This window comes from Mixophyes fleayi, chromosome 5 (genome assembly GCF_038048845.1).
Source record: "Mixophyes fleayi isolate aMixFle1 chromosome 5, aMixFle1.hap1, whole genome shotgun sequence".
Taxonomy (NCBI): Eukaryota; Metazoa; Chordata; class Amphibia; order Anura; family Limnodynastidae; genus Mixophyes; species Mixophyes fleayi.
Window position 1 is genome coordinate 76,559,697 of NC_134406.1, and position 22,966 is coordinate 76,582,662.

General features: G+C 38.8%; 1 protein-coding gene across 5 annotated transcripts; it reads left to right on the top strand.

Moving 5' to 3' along the window:
• Window positions 1-2,122: 2,122 nt before the first annotated feature.
• POMGNT2 (protein O-linked mannose N-acetylglucosaminyltransferase 2 (beta 1,4-)) lies at window positions 2,123-22,516 on the top strand. 5 transcript variants are annotated; one of them, XM_075212406.1, is made up of 3 exons: window positions 2,123-2,191; window positions 2,350-2,448; window positions 18,611-22,516. In XM_075212406.1, the coding sequence occupies exon 3, from the start codon at window positions 18,700-18,702 to the stop codon at window positions 20,434-20,436; it is 1,737 nt and encodes a 578-aa protein (XP_075068507.1). In that variant the 5' UTR covers window positions 2,123-2,191; window positions 2,350-2,448; window positions 18,611-18,699; the 3' UTR covers window positions 20,437-22,516. The 5 variants fall into 5 exon arrangements, with proteins under 5 accessions (XP_075068507.1, XP_075068511.1, XP_075068510.1 ...); XM_075212410.1 differs by lacking the exons at window positions 2,123-2,191; window positions 2,350-2,448 and adding an exon at window positions 14,931-14,955; XM_075212409.1 differs by lacking the exons at window positions 2,123-2,191; window positions 2,350-2,448 and adding an exon at window positions 15,764-15,789.
• The last annotated feature ends 450 nt before the right edge of the window (window positions 22,517-22,966 follow it).

A 22,966-nucleotide genomic window follows, 5' to 3' on the forward strand; every position in this document is an offset into this window, starting at 1 on the left:
TCAACCCCCCCCCCTCTCCCCCCATTTGCTCCAGCCTTCTCTCTCTCTGCTTTAATTACCCTTTCTTCTTTTCTCCCTGGCAGCCCCTCATTTTCTTCTCAGAGAGAGATGGAGGGAGGGGGTGGGGTGTGGAGTGGACCATGTTGGAAGGAGAGGGGCATGTTTGGCCCTGTAAATAACTTGACATTACTGACAGGCAGTGTGAGCATGTGCAGACTTTTATGTACACTGTGGCCAGAGACATCACTGACAGTCTGTCAATGAGAGACACTGCCGGCACAATGAAAGAGCCAGCAGCGGTTGCAAACCAATGAAGAAAGTCTGTTAGAGCCTTTCTTCATTTTAAAAAACCTGTCAGCTGCCTAAAGCTGCCTAATGGAGGCGCTGGGCATGGCTGCAGCTGCATATTGGTACTGCTCTGGGAGCCCCAGGGAAGACACCTCTCCTCTACAAAAACTTTATAGTTCATCAGCAGCTTAGCACTGCAGGTTAATGGAGAAAGTGCTTGTGCATGTGCATGGCGCTTCACTTGGGGAGATACAACAAAACTGGAGAGACTTTAGCTAGATCCCATTGAAAATGACAGGTAACGCTATCCTAATATATAGGATCTGTGTTAAGCAATGCTAAATTGGTTTTCTATGATTTATGCTGAGTTGAAGCCTTCATAAATTTTGCGATGGCCAATTTACAGAGCAAACTACTATTTTCTCTGTGTTTTATGGCTGATCACACCTTTGTAAATAGACCACTGAGTTACACTCACCTCTTCTTTTCATACCTCACATCTGCATCTCCTAGAAGAGTGGTATGCAAATTAGGCAAGTATGTTTATCAGAGTACCATTGAATCCAGAAGGCTTTGAGGCTCCAAAGTAAGAGCTCAAATGTTAACACTACAATTCTACTTTGAAACATACAGCAGTTTTCATTGGTAAAGTCACGAATGCCTGCTGTACTCAAATATACGTTGGGGAAGAGCAAATAAATATTCATAAAATAAATTTTAATTATTTGTGAAAATAAATACACTCTGCATTTAAAATTTTCACACATTAGTAAAAATGTCAAATTATTAAGTGAATAGTGAGCATTATTTAGATTTGTGGGGGGAAGGTTGCTTTTATTTTTCTTTCCTTTGCTTTGGCCTGTTTTCATGAGTGCAGATAATGGATAAAAGTCATTTGCACACATTTATGCGTATATCTGTATATTTTTCCTGCTTTTTTTTTTATCCCCAACCCCACTATTTTCTGTATCACTAAAGTTTGAAAATCTTTGTCCATAAAAGCTATTGATGATAAAAATAAAAATAAAAAAAAGTGATAAAGGCTTCTTTGTTTCCTGCTGGGGACACCCTAGCTTGATCCCTCCAGACATTATAAAACCATATTCCTGGTTCTTTCTGGATATATTTTTAGGTAATTCAAAGATAAGCTTTTTTAAATGATTCATAGACAAATTTAAGAAGGATCAGGAAGGATGTGTCTATCTAAAGAAAAAAAATAATTGTGAACCTTAAGTACATAGGATAACAGGCAAACATATGGTTCTTTATTGCCATTTCATGCTAGGCATTACTGTGGAAATTGTGGTTCAAACAACAATTAAAAAGTGATGGGAATAATGAACTCTTTGACCATCTGTTGGTAAGTTGCATAATAAATAATATTGTGCTCACTAAAGCATGTACGTAATGGCAGTAAGAAAAGGTTAATTCATTGTTGCAAACTAATTTCTTTCAATTGTGTTTAGCAAGAATAGATTTACACGGACATTACTTATTATTCTAAATTCTTTTGATACAGCAATTTACTGTTTCTAACTATATGGAATATAAATATTGCTTTGTAACAGAGTTTGGTTTGCAGTTAACATCTTTCCTATATATTAACTTGCAATTTTGGTATAGCTTAGGGCAGTATAGATGAAAACATCCTCCACATTATCCTTGCTCAGCTCCGCTCCACAATTCTATCTTCAGCCTTCTGGGCTGTCTTGCCCTGTGGGGATTTCAAAAGCAATGCAGCAAATCATCCTGCATGCAATGTTGACCTCTGGAAAGCTAACAAATTGAGGTGAGCCAGCTAGAGCGATAGGACATTAGCGACAGACAGAGCATGCTCAGAACTGAAATGGGGGGGGAGAGCAGCAAATGACAGCTCAGTCTGCAGATGGTGCACTGAAAACAGGTATTATCACATGAATGAAACAGGCTTGCTGAGATTTGTTTATAATTCCCCAATCAGCCATGAGACGATAGGATCCCTCTTCATCCATTTTTACTTGGCAGAGGGGAAGACAAAGAAACTCTTAATATCATTGTCTTGTTTTTCTATTCTATTCTCAGCAAGCTATGCTTCTATTGAAGCGTTAGTCTCCAATTCTCGGCAGCCTCAGAATCACAAGCCTGCAGCTGTACTGGAGTCATAAACAGCATGTTCTGATGGTGAGTGTTAATGATAGCTTTTAATCATTGCAATAGGACTCCTAATTTAATTTCACCAAATCATGTTCCATTTATATCCACATTATTGCTTTAAGGTAGTTCACATTTTAATGATGCCTCATCAGGAGTTGTATATTCATTTATATTTCTTTTAAAAGCACAATACTGATTTATCAAATGAGAGGCTGAACATTTATTATACAAACTGTGTTTTGATCATTTGCTTTTTCTCGGTTATTGTAGATATTATTATTGTACTCCAACTCATTTGTAAAGAGTTTATATGTATTAAGTGAGCAGTGCATGCACACAGTGTGAAACCCCTCTTTCACATTATGTTAGAGATGACATATCAGGCCTCCCCAACAGGGAAAAAAGCTTAACCATACCCGTGGGAAATAATTATGGCACTGCAAACCTATAATATTGTATCACACTAAATACAGTACAATCACCTTGAAGACTGTGGAGGTGATCAGCACAAAAGCAGTCTGATAATAAATGTCAGTCCACCTGTTTGAAGTGACCTTGTTCCATTTATTGAGAAAGGTTTGCTAAAATGTTTCAGGAATTGTGCCATACGCCTTTATGTGTACTGTAGAATGCCTTTTTGTGAATTGTGAAATATTTCTGTGGCATTCATTGTAGTTAAGCACAAATGAAAATATATTGATAATTTGTATATCATTGTGGTAGGGATTAAAAAAAAATCTTGTGCCAAGTTCTATTACTGTTTCTAACTTATAAAATAATTTATTGTTAAAAAGCTAGGGATCTATTTATCACTGCTGGGTAGTGAGTGGCAGTAGGATTTAGCAAAATACATTTTGTGCCAAGTTAGATTACTGTTTCTAACTTATAAAATAATGTATTATTACAAACCCAGGGGTCACTGGTGGATAGTGAGTGGCAGTAACTATCATTTTGTATCGCTGCATACCGCAGTGATACAAAATGTATTGCCGGTGGTATTTACCAAGCCAGGGCACATTGGTGAGCTCTGGAGAGTCCTGCCTCCTAACGTATCTAAACACTCCAGCAGCCTAACACTGTCGGCGAAAGGAGGAAGTGACCTCTGTGTGGCTACTGCGCATGGGCAGCTAAGGTCACAGATGTGCATAGCGTTGGGACCCAGAGATGGATCCTGAGTGGCTTCTCTGGCGGTAATGGAGATCTATGGGTTTTTCACCTCTTAGTAAATGGGATCAGATCATAGAGGTGCAATCTCTTCTGCTTTAATCACTTAATAAATTGAAAGAAAACCTGTGATGGCCATTCGGATTTTTAGCTCACCACAGCTTAATAAATAAACCCCCTAGATGATGTAAACACAGCAGGCACACTGAATATTATATTACATAAGAAAACATTCATATACTAACATTAATTTGCAGTATGTTTTAATCCCAGAAGAAATAGCCCTAGGATGAAGTCTAAATTGTTTCTGCAGCTTACTTACCTTTTTTTAACCTGAGTTTATGAAGATTGTAATATAACATGAAAAGTACAATGAATCCTATGAAGGGCTTTGAATTCAATGTTTTTTTTCTTCCATCACAGTTGTAGAGATTAAGGGCTTGGATAGTTGGACGAAATTTCTGTCTAAAACACAGACGTAAATTGCGTCTGAGAAAAAGACACATTTTGCATGGGTTTGTTGAGCCGGATGCAGTTAAGCTGATCGCCATCATTATCAGTTTGTAACAAACCAATAATTGAGCAACTCCAAGTTTCCCATCTTCAGATCTACAGATGCATGTTCATCTACATAAGTTGAATTTACTCCAACACACCCATAATGTATTTGGCTATACTTACACCCCCCCTCTTCCTGCATTCTGCCTCAATTGTAAGTTCTTGCAAGTGGCCATAAGTGTAAAATGGGACTCAGTCTACATATAGCTGCAACCACAACTAGTGCTTTGTGCGCATGCACAGAAGTAAAAAGTGTATTATATGCAGCATACTGCACTTTGTATCCAAAAACATGACTTCCTAAATCAATTAAAAAACCACCTACAGACACTTAAAAGGGCAACATAATAAGACATGGACTAACTAAATAGTAGTGATATTTTCAAAATAAACTATGATGATGATAATAATAACAATAACTATAATAATGCTAATAACAACAACACATAGGGCAAATATTTCTAAGGCCATGCATACATTATTTGAACAGTTTGTACATAAAAGGAGAAAAAACAAACGAACAAACAATTTAGGCCATAAATCAAAGTATAGAGGATCCTGTCCTATAGAGGGAACACACAACCATCTTTTTTCCAAACACTCATATATCTTTCATCATGATCCATTTCAGACAAGACACAATACTCTGCTTCTGGCTGAACTAACTTGTACTAGACTAAAAAAGTCACATTAATGCATGCTCGCCCACTCTCCCGGAATGTCCAGGAGACTCATTGAATTTTGGGGTATGCTCCCCAACTCCTGGGATAGCAGGCCAGGCTTCCAAATCCCATTGCTCTTTCTTTTGCAGAGGGCAAAGCAGGGACTTGATGACACAATTCGCATTAGCAGGTCATGTAGGTCCAAAAAGTAGGCTTGTGTTAAAGGAGTTCTGTAACATCATCTAATTAATTCAGCCTCAGTTAATTGAAGTAGAAAATATAAGTGGGGAAAGAAAAAACAAAAGTAGAGCAAAGTGTCACAGGTAATATGGGCCATATTTGTCATTCTACCTGTGTCAGTTCAGACAGTCAACAGAAAACATTATAAGGATTCATTGAGACCAGTGCTTTGGCACAATATGCACACATTGGGCCTGATTCATCTTCGAACGCAACATGCATGCAAGTTGCATTTTTAAAGCGAGCATGGAATTTGAAGGTACGTGCACCCGTATTTTAGTGGATCTCAAGATACGTTTCCATTTGAATCTGAGTATAAGTATGCTCTGCCTAAACATTGCTTGACGTATGTTAAGAGAAAGAACACAGTGCAGGATATGCACATGCATATGGCCAATATTAAGTCCCATAAGAACTCATGCAAAAAAAATGTTATAAAAGAAGTTACCAACTCATAATACTATTATCGATAATTAAAATGTTTATTTTGTTTTTTTACATTTCAATTTTTATTTACATTAGGCTAAATACATAAATCAGTATTTTTTTAATGTGTACGGTACAGACGATGCGTTTATATAGTCAATCTTCCTTTTATATCCATTTTCTTTGCTATCTAGTACATACATGTAGTTTTTAATATAAAGACTATAATGTAACAGTCATCATTATCAGTTGCCACTTCTTACAACTGCCCTATAGCTGGTGCAAATAATACAGCAATAAAAGATGTTCTTTTGAGACCTTGAATAGGCCACATCTGCGTTGACACACCCTTACTGTACATTACCTATGTTAGCCCTATGGTAATCCGCCACTACCCCATTCCGCCTTTCAAGTCAAAGGCTGTCAAGAGTGTGATTTGTGTTCAGAGATGTATTGCATGCAATTGCGTTCACTGGCGTAAGGTCCTTTTTTGAACATGCGCAAAGCTATTTCACGCAAGATACAGCACACAAATTTTACTTACCTCCCAAGATGAATCAGGCCCATTGTGTACAAGGCATTGAGATTTTTAATCCTGGTGTTTACATGACTCTGCTGGTGATGTGGGTAGCAGTATCAAAAGCAGGATAGTATAAAACATGCAAGATTTTATGGCATTTTGCTGGGACACTTGAATTACATGTGAATAGCAGAATCATACATAAAATAACCAACCATAAGTTATAGCTATTATTAACACCCAAAGCCAGTTATTGCATACCTCCCAAACGTCCTGATTTAGGTGGGACAGTCCAGATTTGAATTGTCCAGCTGTCCTGATCGGGAGAGCTTTGTCCTGATCGGTAGAAATATTGGAAAATACTGTATGTTCACTGCTGCTCTGCATGGCAATGAAAGTGATTGGAGGAGGGAATGGGGCGCTAGGCCACACCCCCATACTGAAATGGCCCCTTCCGATACCATCTACTCAAATGCTGGGAGGTATGTTATTGATCAGAGGCTTTCTATCACTAGGATTACATTGTTCATCAGTGCAATGAGAAGGAGTTTCAGTCACTGTTTCACTAGAATTATCTTTCAGATAACTTTATTACAAGTGAAAGGGAATGACACACAACTCACCTGATTCCTAGACCATTTAAATGATGCGTAGAGTTCTGTTTTCTATTTTATAATTTTTTTCTCTAGCTCACTATATCCATTTATTATGTTATATTGTCTCCATTACCATATATCCTATAATTGACTTCAATCTGCATATTATTAGGTAATTTATAAATGCTTTTCAACTAGTTGCTACTCTAGAAAATAATGGCTTCACATTGCTAGTGCTGAATTATTTAGCAGACCATAGCTCATGTCACTTGATATAGCTTATGATCTTCCTTCTTCCAAATAACAAATGCATGGCATATGCAGCTCCATAATTTTAGAACAAAATGGACAAGGTAAAATAGAAAACAATCTGAATTTTCCCCTGCAAAGAGGGTGGTACGGGATCACACCTTATATTTTTATAGGGTATTTATATATTATATTTATATATATTTTCATGGAGATCAAATAAAGCAAAAATGAAACAAACATGCAGTGATGAACCATAAAATATAGGCACAGTGTTCCATCTTTAAACACTACCCACACCCCCCTTACTGTATGGTATTAACTCTGCACAAAAGCACATTAAAATGTATTAATCATGTTATATTTCACCCTCTTTATAATGCCAATTCTGGTTTGTGTTTTACGATGGCTGTATAAAGAAAGAACAGTGTAATATAACATTTAATGCATATTAAAGTGCAAGAAGCATCTATTAATTTAACAATAATACACGATTTTAACAGAACCCCACCCAATATCTATACCTCAGGAGAAAAAACAAACTATCCTGTGAATGAATGGACTGAGCAAGAGTGCTGTGAGCCAAGGACTCCTCATACTGTAAAACACTATTAACAGCAGGTGGTCCAAGGGCGCCCATGCATCGCTCCGAGCCTTCAGTTGCGGCCCCCAGCTCCTTATTGTCAGATTTGTTTGTTATATTTTGTAACACTTATTTAAAATGCCTGCTGTTATGTTATTATAGGTGTTTTTTTCTTTGAATGAATGTACTGTTTTAATTTATCACTGAGATTAACGGTAATGTGTGGCCATTCTGAAGGCCAAAGCAGCCTCTGGGACCTCTATCTGACTCAGCCAAACTCCCAGCTCAATATAAATATATATATATATATGTAGAAAAAAGATGGAGGAGGAGGCGCACAATAGTGTAGTACAATAATGCAAATGGAGTCATACACAAATCCACAGTGGGACTTGAGCACCAATGATGAGGAAATCAGAGACCAAAAAATATGTATAGATCACCCAGGTGTAAGTGATAGGGGTGTATACGTATCAAACATGGAAATTCCACGACATATGACCAGTGTATTGTCAATAACAAATCCCTTAGCCTGAATTAGGGATCACCAAATCCACATATATATAGATGTATGCGTACCAGTAATAAAAACTTTTCCGCTTATCTGGAATGATGTTCCATAGACAGCACGATCAGGTCACATTCTCTTTAGGCAAAGAGGTCCTCAAATGACAAAGATAGACAAAGGACCAGCGATGTATTATCTCAAAAAACACTTTATTAAAAAAGGTAGCCACTTACATGTCTAGTAGCAGGTATTAAGCCTCTCTGGACAGGACCACCTTTCAATATGCATAGACCAGCAGTAACACAGCAAGTACTCTCAACGCGTTTCGTCTACAACAGCAGACTTCATCAGGAGAAAATAGATATATATATATATGTGTGTGTGTGTGTGTATGTTAGGGAATTTAGACTGTAAGCCCCAATGGGGCAGAGACTGATGTGAGTGAGTTCTCTGTACAGCGCTGCGGAATCAGTGGCGCTATATAAATTAATGGTGATGATGATTATATATATATATATATATGTATATATATATATATATATATATATATATATATGTATATATATATATATATATATATATATATATATATATATATATATGCACATGTGCTGAGACGGCTTTATAAATGTTAGTGACTAAAATCCAGGGTCGGACTGGCCCGCCGGGGGACCGGTCTATCCACCGGTAGGCCCCGACCCTGATCGCTCCCCTCTTCGTTGGTGAAAAAAACAAACAAAAAAAAAACAAAAACCTCGCGTGACTGCGGCACCGGCTCCGTACTCACTGAATGCCGGGCATGACGTCATCACGCCCGACATTCAGTGAGCAGCACCACAGACAGAAGACAGAAGAGAAGAAAGTAGCAGATAGAAAAGGTAAGTGAGGGAATGGAAGAAAGAAGGGAGCATGATGGCAGAGTGAAGGGGGACATGAAGAAAGAGTGAAGGGGACATGATGGCAGAGTGAAGGGGGACATGATGGCAGAGTGAAGGGGGACATGATGGCAGAGTGAAGGGGGACATGAAGGCAGAGTGAAGGGGGACATGAAGGCAGAGTGAAGGGGGACATGATGGCAGAGTGAAGGGGGACATGATGGCAGAGTGAAGGGAAACATGATGGCAGAGTGAAGGGGGACATGATGGCAGAGTGATGGGGGACATGATGGCAGAGTGAAGAGGAACATGATGGCAGAGTGAAGGGGGACATGAAGGCAGAGTGAAGGGGGACATGAAGGCAGAGTGAAGGGGGACATGATGGCAGAGTGAAGGGGGAGCATGATGGCAGAGTCAAGGGGGAGCATGATGGCAGAGTCAAGGGGGAGCATGATGGCAAAGTGAAGGGCTAAGCATGTTGGGGCTGGAGGAAGGCCTAATTACTAATTGTTGGTCCTATTGATTTAATGACAGGGCTGGTTGGAATCTTCTAAATGTACTCATTATTTTTTCCAAATAGGGCCCTCAACATTCCAGGATCCAGACAAGCTGCAACTAAAGAAACCTGCAGCTACAGGTGGTAAAAGTGACAACAGGTATGACAGTCTGTCAAATATTCTGAGTCTAGTGCAGGCTTAGCTAACCTGTGGCACTCCAGGTGTTGTGAAACTACAAGTCTCAGCACACCCTTCCAGCAATAATCTGCTATATATTGGCAAAGCATGCTGGGGCTTGTAGTTTCACAACACCTGGAGTGCCACAGGTTAGCCAAGCCTGATCTAGTGGGACAATCCCGATTTATGGTGACTGTTCTGCCCAATCTAAGGGGCAGGTCAGACTGTGTACTCTTTATACACACACTGCATTCTTTAGATACTACACTATGATGCTAGCTGTCCTTCGTGGGCTGACCACTCCCCCTCTATCGTCTAGTCTTGCCTCTATAATGGCTGGCCACACCCCCTCTGGCCTGGGCCCCTAGCATTGCAGTCCCCCGGTGGGCCCTTCATGCTCCAGCCCGACACTGCTAACATCCGTTACCTTCTGCTCATGGCCACCTAACTGAAAGTGAATACTGTGAACAGTTCAATGCAGAAACCTGGAGTTCCACATTTATATAAGGCTATGATGTAATCAGGGATATCCCTGAGTGAAGGGAAGACTAGGGTGTTGCAAGAGAGATCTGTCTCAGATCTCATCTGCCTGCCAGCGCTGACAGATTCAGCATAACCTGGAAAAAACAATTACTGGCATGTCTGCTACTGTTAAATCCTCTGAATCTGGTAATGCTGGCAAATGGGTATACATGAGACAGTATCCTTGGTTAACAAATTATTTGAAATATGTGAAAAAAATTCAATCTAGCTTTGTTTGAAGATTCTACTATTATCACTAATTTTGGTATCTATGTACTCTGGTAAACTACCTAAAAAATTGGGGGTCAACATACCAAGATTGCACTATCTTGGCTAAAAAAAAATGTAAAAGTGTATTTTGTTTTGCTAATTTTGCCTATATAATGCAATTAAAATATAAATATATTTATTTTACTATGCTACCAAAAGAAATCCCTAGCTTGCCCACAAAAACTATGACACATCTACTAGTACAGTGTTTCCAAATTCAGTCCTCAGGACCCCTAACAGTGCATGTTTTCCAGATGACAACTGAAATAATTATACCACCTGTGGATCTGTTACAATGTGTCAGTCAGTAATGAATAAACCTGTGCTAAAGCAAGGAGATAGGGAAAACATGCACTGTTAGGGGTCTTGAGGACCAAGTTTAAGAAACACTGTACTAATGTGCACAAAGTAAAATAATTGTTCTTGGTTTAACCAACACCTAGCAAATTTATGCAATGTGGTCTGGTCAGAAAAGCATAAATGAAGCCATGAAGGGATCAAGACGATTTGAAGTACTAGTACAGGGCTGCAATAGTGGATCTCATTTATGAGACATACTGGATGAACACCACAAGTTGTCTTGGTTTTGGAACAAATAAATGGTCTATCAAATGCACTCTACAAAGTACCTGCCTGCTCTCCTTCCTTGGCAGATGCCTCTGCAAACTGGAAGTGCGCCTTAATTTGCAGGGCATTGGAAAAATCTGAAGAGACCAATGTGCAAGTCAGTGGAATGGATGTACGCCTCACCCTGAATTAAGCCCAGTGAGCAAGAAAACACTATTTGTGGCTTCAGATATCGTGCCCCGCCCACTTAATGACACAAATCTGGCAGGGAAACTTCGTCGACATCCTCTTTTCATAGCTTCACATGGAAGGAAATGTATGATTTCAAGGTGAGAGTGTCAGAGGAAAAATATGAGGCATGATAGTGAGGTGGGAGGCTGAGAAATGTAAACAGACTTGCCAACTTTCACCATCAACCCTAGAAGGGAGGTCAAGCAGCAGACATAGGGAGGGGTGTGTCGCAGAAAATTGTGTACTTTTGCACCCAATTACGTCATTAAGCTGTGCAAGTGGTGCCAAAATGACAAGATTTGTGACGAGTCGCATCATTTTGATCCACCGTCCTACTCTCTTCCTAGTGAGAAAGACCTGCTCTCCCTGGGGTCTGGGAGAACTATCCGAAATTTGGGAGTCTCCTAGACATTCTGGGAGAGTAGGCAAGTATGAATAAAAAAGAGCATGTCACCTTCAAAAGCAGTAATTCAATGTTGCTGAGAGGAGTTAACAAAACTGAGGAAGTGTTTCTTCCAAGGCCAAAATGATAACGAGAAAAAGGTCTGAATGAGCAAAATATCTGTTTCCAATTCCCTTAGGGATAGCTATAGAGAGCCCATGTATGTTTCATCAAAACAAACTGTAGGAAGGCTTTATGAGATTTTGCATCTTATGTATCATCTATTGTGTTGTCATATATTCTCTGAGAGGAAGGATAAGAAACTTTTCATCATTTAATAGAAATGTGAGGATAGTCTGAAGCCTGTATTTATAAAAAGAGTTTCGAAGTGGTTAGCACTTCTGCCTCACAGCGCTGGGGGTCATGAGTTCAATTCCTGACCATGGCCTTATCTGTGTGGAGTTTGTATGTTCTCCCTATGTTTGCGTGGGTTTCCTCCGGGTGCTCCGGTTTCCTCCCACACTCCAAAAACATACTAGTAGGTTAATTGGCTGCTATCAAAAATTGACCCTAGTCTCTCTCTAGTCTCTCTCTCTCTCTCTCTCTCTCTGTCTGTGTGTGTATGTTAGGGAATTTATACTGTAAGCTCCAATGGGGCAGGGACTGATGTGAATGAGTTCTCTGTACAGCGCTGCGGAGTCAGTGGCGCTATATAAATAAATGGTGATGATGATATGAACAATCAACAAAGAGGTAAGGGGCAATGAGCTTGATCCGTATCCAATTTAGGGTTGTGGCATACTAGGGCTTTCTTTGCCCTTTGCCCCCATTCTTTCCTTCTTTCAAATCATGCCCCTCTCCCAGTCTCTTGTCATGTCATCGAACTCTCTTCTCCATGCCAGTCATCCTCTCTCCTCCTAATTCACCTCCTCTAGCATGTGTGCTTCACACCTCTCCTATCATCTTTACATGTGGCTGTCTTCATAAGCTCTGAAAGGTAGGTAAGTGACAATGGGTGTGTAATGTTATGTAGGTGGGGTTATAATATGTAGGCTGGTTATTGTTAAGGGTGCGCGTGTTATTTATAATATGTGGGATAGGTAGTAATGTTATGTGGTGTCTGGTGGGGTTATTTTGAAAATGCCCACTGTAGCAGAACTCACAGGGTTCACCAGGATGCTTCCCCCGTAAAAAGACAGTCTCTTGGCTGGTGCTAATACTAGTAAAATCGTTTGCACAGTCAGTGTAATATAGAGGATATCTCTCTCTCCCTCTCAGTATGTGTGCTGTGTTCAACAAAGGAACCAGCCTTTATCTGTCTGTGGTAAAGGGCATGTGGGAAAGTCTGATGGGCATGTAATGGGCATGAACATGGCCTATGGAGATGTCTGGGGGGCATATTTTTGCTACGGGGGTCACTGCTCCAAGCTACACCTCTTTATCCACCAGAAACAGGGGGGTGAAGGTGGTAAAGGGGGGGCTCTTTCATTTATACTGGGCCCCACAATTTTTGATGGCAGTCCTGTTCAGGTATTCTACTTCTGTTCATCTCTTTTTATTTTATTTATTATTTTACCCCTTAACCAATTTCACACATTTCCACTTACTTTATTTATTTAGTGTTAACCCTTCTTCCTCTTTTCCTTTTATTTTCTTATTTCACCCCCTTCTTTTTTTCACTTTACCTTTCACTGCCACTTCTTATCCTCCTTCAATCTCCTCCAGTTCTCTTTTTTTTACCAGATTCACATCCATCTTCTTTTTTTCCTATTACTCATCCTTTTTTCCCTCCTTTATCCTCTATTAAACTTAGGCTGGGTACACACTGGACATTTTCCAGCCAATCATGGGGCTAGTCAGCCGACAGCTTGCTTTACTTCAGCAGTATCCATAATGTTGAAATAAATTGTTGCTGTTCAGTTGCGAACAAACGTACACTGTACACAAAGATGTGTTATAGCGTGAATGGCAATTACATGTTTCCTTTTCCTGAATCTGAATTGTGGGAGGTTTTTTTCGGTAACGTTCAGCCATTGATTTAGATTTCTTTGTCATATCTCTGCAGGGAACCCATATGTTGTATTAGTGTGTACAAAAGAAAAATCTTTTAAGATGACAAAATGATTGTCAAAAGTCGCTGGCTGGGCGGTTGGTCTTCCAAAAACCATTTAAAACAAGTCTAGTTTGTGCGCATGAATCGCCGAACCGACTGGACCTTCAGTTGTAGGCGCAATTATTGTAGATAACACATCGGTTGGAAAATTCTCCAGTGTGTCCCTAACCTTACTGTTTCCTCACCCATCTTCTTTTCTTGTTACTTTTCCTTTCACTCTAGTTTTCATTATACTAAGTAAAGCTCTAATTATCTTCTGTCTTGATTACTGTAAACCTCTACTAATCACTAAGCTAACATCGCTTTAATCAATCTTGGATGAGGCCGCTAGACTAATAACACTTAATATCCTGTTTTACTAGTTTGGAAGCCTTCTGCCAGTCACTATATTGGCTGCTGATTTCTGACAGGATTTATTGATTCAGAGTGCGTGTTATCATCTTCAAAACCCTCTACAATGCTGCATCTGTCTTCTCTCTGTTCACACAACTACATACCTTATTACTGTTCCTTAACGACATCCCCCCCCCCCGCCAGCATAAGGGCATATCTGGTTTTGTCAATCCAGAACAAAGAAGAGAGAAGGGCACATACAGATCATTGATCTCTACGGAGGGAGGCCATTGCAGTGCACTTGGTTGTCTTTGCAAAGCAGATGAAAGAACAGCGATGAGGAAAGTGGTGTTTGAATATTGATCTTTAAATTCATGTCCTTTGTAAATGAGAAAGGATGGGGAATAGGATCTCAGCTGCATTCGATGTACACAGGATAAATATAACGGCAAGATAGGTTTGTAACACATACAAACAAGAAGGAATATGACACAGGAACAGGAAGGACAAAACAAAGGCTCACATGTTGTCTAAAAACCGCTTCCTCTCTCTGCAGTAGTCAGTTATACATACCTCCCAACTGTTCCGATTCCAGTGGGACAGTCCTGGTTTCAGTGGGACTGTCCATCTGGTCCCCATACAGCGCATGCACAGAACACAAGAGCGACCCCTGCTATACACAAGTCAGAACTCTGATTGGGTTGAGGGGCATCTGCCCCCCTGGGCCGGTCCCATAGTGGGCTACCTTGGGCTGGGTCACTGGGCTACCTGCATTCCTTTCCTTTAAAATGGTTCTAATATGCTGCTGAGCTGAGTCCCAGCCAGCCCCTGGCATCTACCTTAAGACAGTCATGTGCACTGCAGAGATCAATGCACTCTATGTGATCTTACATGTTTTACTCTGTTCTCCTATTAAGAACAGAATGGAATTACAGTGCATAAGGTCTTTTTCCCTGCTCTCTTACTGCAACTTCTTTTTTCCCATTTACTCCCCTATTTATCTTATCTTTTTCCTGTTTTCCCCATTTTTGCAGGCACCTCTTTGGTCTTCCAGTCCACAGGTATTTTTTCACCCTACCCTCTGGGAGCGATTCAGTTACAATCGAATTGACTTGGATATTTTTTTACCACATGGAATGAAGAAGAGCACAAAAAAGTTATTCAATTTAGAAGACCCACTGTAATGATCCCTCGCAGGTGCGAGCAAAAATGAGTGAATAAAGCAAGTTTAACATGCGACCGTCCCCGTAGACCTTCTAAACTAAATTGCATTTTCAGCACTACCCTTCATTACATGTGATAAAAGGATGTCAGTGACAATTCGCTTGCAATTTAATCACCCCATCTGAGGCAATCTTTACATAGGAGTTAAAATTTTGCTTTAAGCACATGTAAATTGAAGTGAAATTAAAATTAATTGTGCAAAAATAAAAGTCCAAATTTGTAGTTTTACATGTGGTTAAATTATGGCTTCTTGCTTCAAATTATTGCATAAAATGCACTGATTTCAACAGTGGCACATATTAAATGCAGTGAGGTATGCTTAAGAAGCGTTTACAAACTTTACATGTGCCTTTTGCTTGAAATTGACAACTTACTGTTTCGTCACACATGCATGTTTAAAAAACAATCCTAACCCTGAGAACAATATTTTACACCTCAGGTTTCAATTTAAGGAAAACAAATCTCAAAATAAACCTTTGTAACTGATACGTGCCTCACTGCGCATGCGCCCCGAACAGCTGAGTTGCCAGAAGTCGTCAGTGACGCGGCTGTTCTTTGAGCATGCGCCGTTCGCTGAGACAGTCACCGGCTGGTGCATGCGTTCTAAAGTCTCGCTTCCCCAATGATTGTTTGTGACGCGAGACTTCCTGACGCATGCGCGGTGCTTTATGGTGAGTTACTTATCGGAGTCGGTGCATGAAGAAAGCAAGTGTTGTTATGATGATGATGATGATGATAGCAGCTTTTACATCGACGACGGTGCACGTTGGTCACGTGTTCATGTACAGCCACTACATAAAAAACGTCGTTTCCTTATTTTGCGACTGTATAGTAATGGGATTATTTTTTAAGGTAACACGGTTAGAGCATTGTCCTTTAGCAGGCTAAGCCAGTCTTCTACAGCTATTATGTGCAAAGGCTGGGACATGCAGCCGCATTCTACCTTAGCCTGAGTTAGGGCAATGGTGTAACTGAACTCCCCAATATATTATAAAGCTACAAATACCCAAATATTTTTAGTTCTAGCGTTTAAAATGGCTTGTCCCTCAACACGTCTTCATTACAGCATTATATTCTCAAATCACATGCCCTATGGTTATAATGCTAAGGCAGTTTCCTGAATTTGTTTTCCTTCCTATATTAAGGCCATTGTTTTAGTTTTTCTCCTAATGTAAGACTAACCTTATTGTGAATCTTACCATTTTGGGTTGCCACATCTTTCACTTGTCAAAACTGAATAGGGCACCAACACTGCCATCATTTATATAGCACCCCTAATTCTGCAGTGTTGTATAGAGAATATCACTGTCATTAGTCCCTGCCCCATTGGAGCTTACAGTTTATATTCCTAAACACCAGTTTCAGGGGATCAATCATATTGTGCTGTCTTTTTTTCAAAGCAGTCCCATTCATAAAAATTGATCTAGTATGCTATCCTAGGGCCTGATTCATTAAGGATCTTAAATTAAGAAGTTTCTTATTTAAGTCTCCTGGACAAAACCATGTTACAATGCAAGGGGTGCACATTAGTTTTCTGTTTTGCACATAAATTAAATACTGACTGTTTTTTCATGTAGCACACAAATACTTGATAGCTTATTTTTATCACTGAAATACTGAAATTTAAAGTTGATATTTGTGTGCTACATGAAGAAACAGTCAGTATTTAATTTATATGCAAAACAGAAAACTAATTTGCATCCCTTGCATTGTAACATGGTTTTGTCCAAGAGACTTAAATAAGAAACTTCTTAATTTAAGATCCTTAATGAATCAGGCCCCTAGTTATCATTTTAAACATTGCTTATGGATTATTTAGATCAATGTGTCTTAAAGCAGCAATCCTATGAAAAAAAAATAGTTATTCTTTTTTTTCACATAAATCATTGGCAGACTATAAGAAGTGTGGAAAATATCAATTTTCCTTGGTTTGTTTCTTTAGGCTGCTATTGATGATTTATAGTTCTGCACAGTGTCATGTGACCACCATGGCAACTACAATCACATGGCTGTGGTTGACACAGCATAGTTATGTAGAAACCTTTAAGGTTTCTTCATAAATATGCTGGTGAACACATTTTAATTTTGTTTGATGCATGCATGGCCCATTCATACAGGAACTCATGAGAATTTTTTCCAACAACACAGGTGTGAACAGATACTTGGGGGCCTCTTTACCATGCATTGTTTTGGGTTTTTTTTACTTGAAACTTTTCAATCCTTATCTCCTTGATAAGGATTGAAAGTTTTCGGCAATGTATCAAGAAATTTCTCAGGAACAGCAGTGCCGAAAACCTGCTGTCCCTAGTTACTCACCTCTTCATCACAGTTTCTTCCCATCCGAAGAACGGTGTGTTGAACTTCTTTTTTTTTTGTTAGTGCACATGCGCTGACCGGAAACCTCGGGCATGCGCACTAAAATCCTGGACGGCAAAAAGGTGAGTCATGTGACAGGGAGGGATCACATGATCTCTCCACACATGCGATGTCCAGCTCTGCTCTTCAGAGCAGAACTGACAGCTGCGAAAGACTTCATTTATGTTAATATATGCCAGCTTCAGATGGCGTACATTGACATGTAGAAAAAGAGAACAATTTCACTAGGCAGACTTTAATACATAGCGGTAATGAACACTCCCCATAAACTGTTATGGGGAGTGCTCAGAAAAATGATAGAAACTGCAAAGCAGCAGATATCTGAGATATCTGCTGATATATGATGCTGCAATCATACATAACAATTTCACGGTAAATCCCCGAAAACTGTTGTTTTTGAGGATTTAACATGGGAAAAGTTTGATAAATAGTCCCCTTAAAGTGAAACTAAACTCCAATACTTGAGTAAGAGGCATCTATCCATGATTTTGAAAGTGAAAAATACTGCATTTGTACAGACTTGAGCCTACATCCCTTCAATAGTTTTAGTTTTTTGCGACTTTTTGAAGAGGGTAGACATATATTTCCCAACATGAGTTGTATAATCCTGGACAGATAATTCTGCTTAAATGTGTTCACTTTAATTTCACAATTTTTTTTTTTTTTTAAAACCCACCTTTAACTTCAGTTACTTAGTTTTGTCCATATCAATGAGTACTTGCTGGATCGTGTAGATGGATAGTGTTTAAATTAGACAAATAACAGACCACCTGTCGCGCATTACTAGTCATGCTGTTCTTGTCTATCTATACTTTGATTAAAGTATATTGGAGTGGGATCCAGTGTATCTTTGCACGGAAGTCAGTGGATCACACTACCAGGCTCAAACAAATATTGTCCATCTGTATGCAAAATTAGTTGCTAGGGGTTACATTATTTTGCAGAACCGTGTGCCTTTAGTAACTGCTTAGTCTGATATCAGTCAAAAGTTAACAGTTCAGTACAAATTTTGCCACATACTAAAATAAAGTTTTATAGTTATTTTGCCTTTTGCTTACATTTTTTCATGTGTGTGTGTGTGTGTATAAATATATTTTTTTTTATTTTTTTTTCTAGGTCTCTCCTACTATGTTAAGTTGCTCTAATGATGACCGTCATTGTCGCTAGGCTCCCTTTTGGATATCTTTATCTCATACAGCTACAGAATGAACATATCTGCGATATTTAATGCTCTGCTTGTATCTATTCTGGCAGCAGTGCTGTGGAAGCATGTCAAGTTATGGGAACAATTCTCTGTTATTGAGGAGGAGCTGGACCTCACTCGTCAGTCGCAAGAACTGTCACAGGTGCGCATTGACTATCAAGCTGCTTTATATGCACTTGTGGAAGATGGTACTAAAATGGTTTGCACTGGCAGGATGCATACAGATCGTGTGTGTCGCTTCGAGTCACTTTGTTACTCTACTGAAGCTGAAGAGTTTGTCTTCTTTCATAGCAACTCCTCAATCATGCTCCCAAACCTGGGTTCTAGGCGCTTCCAACCTGCTCTTCTAGACTTATCTTCAGTAGATGACCACAATACACAATATTTCAACTTTGTAGAGCTTCCAGCTGCTGCACTGAAATTTATGCCCAAGCCTGTTTTTGTGCCAGATGTTGCACTCATAATGAATAGGTTTAATCCAGACAACCTAATGCATGTGTTTCATGATGACCTTCTACCCATATTCTACACCATGCAGCAGTTCCCAGACTTAGACCTGGATTCTCGTCTCTTCTTTATGGAAGGCTGGGGTGAAGGTTCTCATTTTGACTTGTACAAGTTTATGAGTAATAAGCAGCCACTCATGAGAGATCAGTTAAAAACTCTGGGTAGACTTCTCTGCTTCACCAAGTCGTATGTTGGACTAACAAAAATCACAACATGGTATCAGTATGGCTTTGTCCAACCACAGGGTCCAAAGGCAAATATTTTGGTTTCCGGGAACGAAATAAGACACTTTTCCAAATTCATATTGGGAAAGCTAAACATTAGTTCTGATCAAAGTACCACAGAGGATTACATAGTGCTATTCAGTCGAACAATCAACCGACTTATTGTAAATGAGGCTGAATTACTCCTGGCTCTTGCCCAAGAATTTCAAATGAAAACAATCACAGTCTCTCTAGAAGATCACTCTTTTGCAGATATTGTGCGTTTGATCAGCAATGCATCCATGCTTGTCAGTATGCATGGAGCACAGTTAGTTATGTCTCTTTTTCTTCCAAAGGGTGCAGTTGTGGTAGAGCTTTTTCCTTATGCCATAAATCCAGATCATTACACCCCATACAAAACTCTAGCAAATCTTCCTGGCATGGAACTGCAATATGTTGCTTGGCAGAACATGGAGGAGGTGAATACGATCGCATACCCTGAGAGGCCATGGGAACAAGGTGGCATTGTGCACCTGGATGCAGTAGAGCAGGAACGTATAATGAAAAGCAAAGAAGTGCCACGCCACCTGTGCTGCCGTAATCCAGACTGGCTTTTCCGTGTATACCAGGACACAAGGGTAGATGTCTCATCCCTTATCCAAGTCATAAGAAGTGTTGTTAAAACTAAGCCTGGTTCTAGGAAGCAGAAGTGGGCAAATGGGCTGTATCCCGGGAAGGTAAGGGAATCTAGATGCCAGGCTTCTGTCCCGGGTGCAAGTGTAACCAAGCTGTCTGTGTCTTGGCAGATACCCTGGAATCTCAAGTATTTGAAAGTCAGAGACGTGAAATATGAAGTATGGATACAGGAGCAAGGTGAAAATACTTATATGCCTTATATATTATCTTACCAGAACCACACATTTTCTGAAAACATTAAACCATCAACAACATATTTGGTGTGGATCCGTTGCATCTTTAATAAAACACTTCTTGGACCCTTTGCAGAAGTTTTGGTGTGTAAAACATAACATAATAAACAGGATTGTTTGTTATTATGTATTTTCATCCATTACAAGGATAATTCTGGATTAACCCACAGAAGGAACAAGAGGTGTGCAGATCAGGTTTCCGATGTTTTGAAGCATTTATACATTTTTTTGTATAAGCAAAACTGCAGTCCAATAGCCTGACTACATTTACTGTTAGACTAGATTACCATAATCATCAAGATAAAATAAGCAAAAAAACTACTATAGTGAAAAACTGTTGAATGTATATTATGTATACATTTATTATATTGTTTTGATATAGACAACATGTATAGAGTGCGAGCATATTTACTAGTATGTGGCGGAAGAGAACCATTTGTATGTTAAGTTATTATAGGTAGTCTTAATAATAATAATAATAATAATAATAATTTGAGAAATGTTTTTCTTTCAATATAGAAGTAAAAAATGGCTTACTTTTATTATGTTATTTTATCAACCAGTTATATCTGTCATTTCTACGTGCTTGGGGTCTTACAAAAATGTATGTAAATGAATTACCATTTGATAGCGTATGTATTTGAAATTTGAGGCTGGATTTTTTTTTCTAGTACAGTAATAGTACAATTTGGTATATGTTGTGTATTTTGTAATGTATTTCAAACAGGAAATGCAAGTTTTGGTCTATTGTTAAACTGCAAAAAAATGTACAACTATTCAATTGGAACTGTATGGGTGTAAAGTAATGTATAATATGTAAAGTTAGTGTACATTTTGTAATGGGTTGTGCCTTTTATTTAGCCACAGGACAACTTGAAAATATCTAATATTTGCAGTCTGATTATATACAGGGTGAGTTAAAAGTCCTCTTAATCTACAGTAGGTGGTATATTATCCTTTGTATTACAAAAGTGTTCTGAATTTATGCTGAAATTATGAGTTACTATGCAGCAGTCTATACATATATTATCGCTTGTATATAATATCCAAATTATTTTCCAGAAGTCTATAAACAAAATAAGCTGTGTAGGCTCTTCAGATCTCACAGAATCATGTCTTGATTGACATAAACAATTAAGCCAGATGTTATAGCTATCTGGATCAAAATTATATACATGGAAAAGAAGTAGAAAAGGGGAATTAAACATATATATTCAAATATTTATACATTAAGTTGACGATAGACAATTAACATTTTTTAAGCAAGAAGAAGAAAAAGATCCTAGGGGGTGCACCCAACACATTATCAAATCAAACAAAGCAAAGAGAAAGAATGTGTATAATCGGGGCACTCCAAGGTGGTCAGAGATAAAACTTACATTTTATTAGGTATGTATTAAAATATATTGGTAGGGTAATGAGCGAAATATTTAAAAATAACATAAAGACAAACAGTGATAAAGTGAATTAAAATGCAACCTAATGTTGTATTGCCCAACTATTCTCATAGGATATACACTTATAAGTGCAAAGAATGGCTACAATAGTCCATAATTAGGACATAGGCAATCTATATGAATACGATGGTAGTAGATTAAGGTGAGTGTGATAATAGCATTATACCTAATGAGCATTAGTAGGCAGAGCGATTCCGCTGCTTATTATACACATTAGTATAGAATCGTCAGATGTGCCATAGTCTAATTTCTCCAATTGTAAAAGGTAGCTGATATTGAGAGAGGAATCAATCTCTAATTCAAGCGGATAAAGCCGCAGATTCAAATGACCTAGAACTGCTATTCCCCTCTGATCACAGGATTATGTGAAAATCCCTACCTAATAATAAACTGGGGAGCGATCAGGGGGAGATTCGTAGCCCAAAGTATGGAGAAATAGTGGAGCAAAACGCCAACGCTTGAAAAAGCTGCTGAGCCATATTTGCAGAGGTCCTAACTACATATGACTGCTAAGTTCCTAATTAATACAGTGAATGGTGGGGGTCACCCACCTACTATTGCTTAAAGTGTTTTTTGTAGAAATGATCATTTTAGTGGAAAACCCTTTTAATTGTATCAGTTACATGAAGTCACAATCCTTTTGCACCCTACTTTATATAAATCCTATGTAGAAAATTACAATGTATGTTTTATACTAAAAAAGTGACCAGCTCTTATTTGCAGTTCTGTAGTTATCAAATTATTGTTGTGGTTGTTATTGGACAGTGCTGTGCTTTGGGAGTTCACTCGCCCCTTCCAAAGATAAAGGTAAGTGAGTTTCAACTTATTTTTAAAAATATAGAATTGCATATAATAATTCTATTTTTGATAAGTATAGGGACTGGACAGATAAAGAATCACTTCGTTGTAGTTAAATATATTGTATATTATGTATTGTTTCATTCGCTATGGTAGTTGTAGTCCTTTACTTGCATTGCATTTCCATGCGACCATGTAAGATGGAATCTATGCTCAAATGCATGCAAACAGCTTTCTATCGAAAGTCCAACGTAACACCAGGGGGTAAATGTATTATGCTGCGGCAAGTTCTGCCTTTAAAGACATTGCTGTTTTAAATTTGCCCTGCAAAGTCGCTGAACATTAGTGACTTGAAAAAAACGCAGCATAATACA

What these genes read in the sequence shown, in the direction of transcription:
- POMGNT2 (XM_075212406.1), top strand. Translation starts at nt 18,700, where the DNA reads ATGAACATATCTGCGATATTTAATGCTCTGCTTGTATCTATTCTGGCA.